Source organism: Panthera uncia, chromosome D1, assembly GCF_023721935.1.
Source record: "Panthera uncia isolate 11264 chromosome D1, Puncia_PCG_1.0, whole genome shotgun sequence".
Taxonomy (NCBI): Eukaryota; Metazoa; Chordata; class Mammalia; order Carnivora; family Felidae; genus Panthera; species Panthera uncia.
This window is the reverse complement of record NC_064808.1, coordinates 109,510,138-109,516,137: the sequence shown is the minus strand read 5'-3', so window position 1 is coordinate 109,516,137 and position 6,000 is coordinate 109,510,138. Positions and strand designations below refer to the sequence as shown.

General features: G+C 44.6%; 1 protein-coding gene across 4 annotated transcripts in view; it reads left to right on the top strand.

The window, feature by feature from the left end:
• Positions 1-6,000, top strand: part of DYNC2H1 (dynein cytoplasmic 2 heavy chain 1) — a 348,288-nt gene that overhangs the window by 28,807 nt on the left and 313,481 nt on the right. For all 4 annotated transcript variants that reach the window (XR_007454148.1, XM_049614182.1, XM_049614176.1 and 1 more), the window contains exon 13: positions 3,411-3,506. Coding sequence is in view for 3 of the 4 variants with exons in the window: in XM_049614182.1 (XP_049470139.1) it covers positions 3,411-3,506 (96 nt within the window). In the remaining variant the exon portion in view is untranslated. The remainder of the gene's footprint in view (positions 1-3,410; positions 3,507-6,000) is intronic.

The following is a 6,000-nucleotide window of genomic DNA, read 5'->3' as shown; positions in this document are numbered from 1 at the left end:
CCCAGGGGCAGGAGAGGTGTCTCAGGGGCAGGAGAGGTGTCTCAGGGGCAGGAGTGGTGTCTCAGGGGCAGGAGAGGTGTCTCAGGGGCAGGAGAGGTGTCTTAGTGGTCCGGAATAATATATTAGAGGCAAGAGCAGTATCCTGTCTGTCTTGCTCTCCATCTGTTCTTTGATCGAGGATCCACTGAGCACCTGTACTGCTGTGCACAGTGTAGCGAGGGTGTGAGATTAATACGTGGCTGCTGTATTCTGGCACATGGTTTCTCGGCCTCAGCACTGTTAACATTTTGCACCACTTCTTTTCTGTGGGGGCGTCCTCTGCATTTTAGGGTGTTGGGTAGCCTCTCTGGCCGGTAGTACCTGCCTAGTATTGACATTCAAAGGTGTCTCCTGACGTTGCCAAGTGTCCCCTTGGGTGCAAATCAACCATGGTTGCGAACCACTGGTCTAGAGGGAGAGAGCGAAACAAACAATGAATCCTCATAAATATCAGGCCTTCTGGTAGATACCTTATTTATGTTATTTCAGTTAACTCCCCGTTTTTCACATTACTAATTGGGGATCCGATTCATAACATAGTTTTTCTGATGCCACGTAGCTAGTAAGTTATGAAGCTGGGATTTGATACCAAAGGTGGCTCCAAAGCCCATATTTATTCCATTAAGTTTATGTACTGATGACAGATAAGTGAAAACTTGATAAAATAGGTATTGGGGTACCTGGGAAGCTCAGGCAGTTGAGCATCCAACTTCGCCTCAGGTCATGATCTCGTGGTTCGTGGGTTCGAGCCCTGTGTTGGGCTCTGTGCTGACTGTGGAGGCTGGATCCTGCTTCTGATTCTGGGATATCGCTCTCTCTGCTCCTCCCCCAGTCATGCTCTGTCTCTCTGTCTCTCTCTCTGTCTCTGTCTCTCTCAAAAGTAAATAAACATTAAAAAAAAAGGTAATATATTATGAGTACTCTTTTAAAGATTTTGTAAAGTCCCAGGAAAGCATAGAGGTGGCAATTTTCAGTTATTTCCTGGGTAGGGGTAGAGGCAGTATCAGGTAAATCCTTACGGAGGAATGCTGTTTGGTGTGAGCCTGGAGGGGTATGTGGCTTGTCTCAGGAGCACGAGGGTGGGGTGGGTGAGTGTTACACAGACGGGCTGCGTCTTTGAAAGCAGAGAGGCTTGCTCACTCTCGTATACTGTGTATTTAGTGCACAACACAGGAGCTCCAAGGACGAGTGTGGTCATGTAGCATCGGCATTTCCCCTGGGGAGATCCGTTTACACGTACCTTCACTTCTGAGCCAGAATTCAGCCGGAGCAGGGAGTGGGAAGTGGGAGTTGGTTAGAGTAGCTCAGCCAGATTGCTGTAATACTGTGCATTCTTTTGCTTCTAGTGTTCTGGAATAGGCTTTTTCTTGGACTGCGACTGTGGTGTAGGATAAGTACCCTGGATATCCTCCACCAAATGCAGCCTATTTTTATGTGTACTAGTGGCAGGAAGCAGACCGTCTGTAAAATTAGGAAATATGTTTTAAGAATGTACTCTGGGCCAAGTGTATTGTGAGGTGCTGGGGATACAGACATGAAAAGACCATCGTTTTCAATTCCTTCGACTTACTCCATGGTGTCCACTTGATCTGCTTTCCTGAACGTCTCTTTTTCCCCCAACAGAGTTGACAGTTGCTCTTTCGTTCATCAGTGTACCTTGTAGGTATCTCTGGTTTTTGATTCCTTGATTGAAGAAATAATGACCAAGTGCCTACTGTTTGCTAGATGCTGTTCTTGAAGCAGGTGTTGTAATTTGGGAGCTAGTGTAGTGCTAAGTACTGTGAAGCAAAAGAAAAAACGATTGGAGCAGAGACTGCCGTGTTATACAGAGTGGTCAGGGTAGGCCTTGAAAGGTGATATTTGGGAAGACACAGAAGCTTGCAGGTGTCTGGAGGAAGGCTGTTGGGTGCAGGACGTTCACACGTGGCTCCTGAGGGAGACTCCCCTGGAGGTCACAGGAGCAGCAAGGAGCCCAGCGTGGCCGCCCTGCAGTGAGGCTCTGTGGTGGGGCAGCTTATGCAAAACGTATGTTCTGGGGGAGCGGCATGGCTTGGGGATTTGGGTTTTATCCGACAGCGTATTGGGAAGCCAGTGGAAGGTTTTAGGTGAGAGTGTTGGGATTTGGGGTTTTATTCTCACATGCAGTGGGGAGTCATCGGGAGTTTTGGTGGAGCGTATAGAATAGTGTGACTTATCTTTAGGAAGGACCACTCTGGCTTCTTTGAATGCTTTGAACAGACACTAGGAAGCCACCGCTGGAGACAGACCAGTTTGGAGACGGCCACACTGGTCTTGTCGAGCGACGGGGGTGCTCACTCTCCTTGGGGTTGGTGGACGTGCGTGACATGGTTGCCGGTAACGTATGTTGTAAAAGTGTAGGCAGTAGACAAATTCATGATTTCACTCGTGTAATTTAAGAAACAAAACTGATGAACATCTGGGAAGGGAGGGAAAAAGAGAAGAAAACAAACCACAAGAGACTTTTTTTTTTAAGTTTATTTATTTCAAAAGAGAGAAAGGGAGTGTGTTGGTGTGTGGGGGAGGGACAGAGAGAGAGAGAGACAGACAGACAGACAGACAGAATCCCAAGCAAGTCTTGCTGTCAGCATAGAGTCCAATGCAGGACTCTATCCCACAACCTGTGAGTTGAGATAATACCTGAGCTGAAGTCAGACTCTCAACGGACTGAGAGACCAGGCATCCTGTCTACAAGAGAGTCCTAAGTACAGACAATACCCTGAGGGCTGCTGGAGGGGGGGAGGGGGGGAGGATGAGTTACCTGGTGATGAGCCCCAGGGGTTGTAGGTGAGAGCTGAATCACTGAATTCTGCTCTCAAAACCAATACTGCTCAGTATGTTACTAACTAGAATTTGAGTAAAAAATAAATAAAAAACCAAACAAAAAGTATAGTCAGTAGACTTCATTGATGTGGGATGTAAAAGAAAAGTAAAGGACAACTCAAGGATCTCTTGGTCTGAGAAGTGGATTAATTGTTAAATGCTGACAAAGGAACACGTTTGCAGAGTTGCAGGAGTGAAGAGTTCAGTTTTTAGCATTTGATATGCTTTACTGGTTTCTTCCATATTTCCCCTGAGACTGTGAACTTCTTGGTCACAGGGACTGGGTTTTCTAGTCTTTGTTTAATCAGCCCCTGGGACGGGACTTGGCACATTGTGGGAACTCAGCAAGGAGTGACTGCGTATGTTAACATGGGCATCAGTGCTGTATTAGAGATGAAAAGCTGCTTCTTGTTAAATCTTACGATGAGAAGCATTGATGTTTCCGTTCAAACAAGTAAAAATGAAAACAGGTGAAAAATTAAGTGTCTTAGTTATTAATGATTGTTGCTAATTGTACTTTTACTTTGTAGGTGGCACATTTTTACAATTCCATCGATCAACAAATGATTCAAAGTCAGAGACCAATGATGTTACAATCTGCATTAGCATTTGAACAGATAATTAAGGTAAAGGGACTTTCTGTGTTATAATAATTAGATTTTACTTGTGAGGTGTTTCTTGTTTCTTAGTTTTTTAGTGTACCCTTCAGCTTAATATTGATCAAAGTTTTGTTCCCCAGTGACTTCCTTCACTTTTAACAAGTAACACTTGTAGATTTAAGTGGTTGTAGTGTTTCACATATTCAGGTGCTGAGTTTGATCCAGTGAATTAATACATGTAGTATACAACTTGTGTGCTTATTATTACTTATTATTATGTACTTATTCACTGAATTGTGAGGTCTTTTTTTTTTTTAAAGTTTATTTTTCATGGGCACCTGGGTGGCTCAGTCGGTTAAGCGTTGACTTCAGCTGAGGTCATGATCTCATGGTTTGTGAGTTGGAGCCCCATGTCCGGCTCCGTGCTGACAGCTCAGAGCCTGGAGTCTGCTTGGGATTCTGTATCTCCCTTGCTTTCTGTCCCTCCCCCGTTTGCACTCTTGTCTCTCTCTCTCAAAAATAAATAACATTAAAAAGAATTTTATTTTTGAGAGAGACAGAGACGAAGTGTGAGTGGGGGAGGGGCCGAGAGAGAAAGGGAGACACAGAATCCCAAGCAGGCTCCCAGCTCTGAGATGTCAGCACAGAGCCTTATGCAGGGCTGGAACCCATGCGACCGTGAGGTCATGACCTGAGCTGAGATCAAGAGTCAGATGCTTAACTGAATGAGCCACCCAGGCGCCCCTGAATTGTGAGGCCTTATATACCAGTCTTTAATGCTTTTCTGTCATCTCCTGATTTTATACTTTGAGATTTACTTGACTTTTTTTTATCTGTGCTTGTTTAAATATCCATGCATATGGCATTAGGAAAACCTACACTAGTTTTCAAACTATACTATTACTATGTGACTTGTAACTTTTCTTATTGTTTTATACCCTTTTCTTATTGTTTTATTTGCAAGTGGATCAGTGGTTGTGATTTTCCTCAAGACTGCGCCCAGTTTCTGTGCTTTTGTAGGAGGACTGCTAGGTCATGGTGTAGTTGTACTCACGGCCAACCTCCTTATGGTCTCCTACAGCAGGAGGTGCAGAGCAGAGTCCATACAGGGAAGGGCCTGGAACGAAGGCTGGGCAAACGGGGCGCTGGCTGTCAGGAACCCCTCCCTGTGGACCCACACAGGGCGTCCTCCACCTGCCCCCGCACCCCCGCCCTGCTCCCCATCACAAGTTGTAATACATGTGATGTTTTCTCACCGGGAAGACCATTAGAGACTCTGTACCTGGGCACTTTTGGGGGACTCGTCCTGGAGGTATCTTCTGCCTGATAATGTACCAAACTTCCAGATGCCCAGAAGGAGATCAAGTGTTGAGTATAAACTGTGTGGTTGAGCTACCATGAGCTGTCTTACAAGTTAGGGTGGTGGGGGGCCTCCAAGATCCACGTGTGCAGGTGCCAGGGCCGCGTCAGGGTCAGGATGTTAAATAGGCCTTTAAGGGATGGCGGTCAGATCTACTACATTAACTTTGTTCTGCTCACTAGTTCTCAGGCCTACAATTTACAACAAGTCCTATAATTCATATTACAGATTTTTAAATTTTTAAAATTTTTTTAATGAAAAATTTTTTATTGCGAAAGCTCCAAACTTTATAATGCAAAGTTTAAAAAACACAGGTAAACAAGAGGAAAAAAGGTGTTTTAAAACTGTATCACCAAGAGATGGCCATTGTTAGCAGTCTGGAGTATATCCTTTAAATTTTTTTTCTGTACCTGTTACAAGGGTACTTTTGAAAATGGGAAATATTTTATTATTTTTTTACCCCTTTTTACCAAATAGATAATGTTTAATTGCACACCTTTAGGACTTTTTCTTCTCTAATAAATATACTCAAAGAAACATCTGTTGATATTTCTATGAGAAATTGGGTTGTGAGAAGTACATCATTAAATTAGCATATGTTAAATGAGACCGAATAGTAGAGAAGAAACCAAGATGGAAGGAGCAAGAACGCCGAGGTTCTTTCTAATCCTCTGGCCACTCGCTGTCTCTGAGGGCAGGGACTCTGACTTACTTACCTTCATGACCTCTAGCAGTGCGACAGTGGGTCACGTGTGGTGGCTGCTCATTCATGCTTTCTAGGCTGTTGCACGGAGTGCTCTGTTGGATTGAATAGATTGCGTTTCATCCATTCAGTGGCTGCGTATGGAGGGTCTGCTGTATTCTGGACGTGAGTGAGCCCCTGCCTTGCCAGGCGGCACGTCAAGGACGTGTAGAAACCTGGCTGCTGTTGGGCACTTTCTCCCCTCCATCCTTACATATTTGTCCTGAGTGTGTAGTACTGTCTGTGTGCACACAGCACCAGGCACATGGGGTTTTGATTTTTGCTTCAGTCATCGGGTAGGATTTAAGAAATTCACAAGAAGGACAGTTTATTTTATATTGACATTTCCCTAATCCCAGAGTTTTCCTTTGCTTTTGAAGTCCTTACTGAGAGAATTGGCTTTAGCCATGTCTTACGAG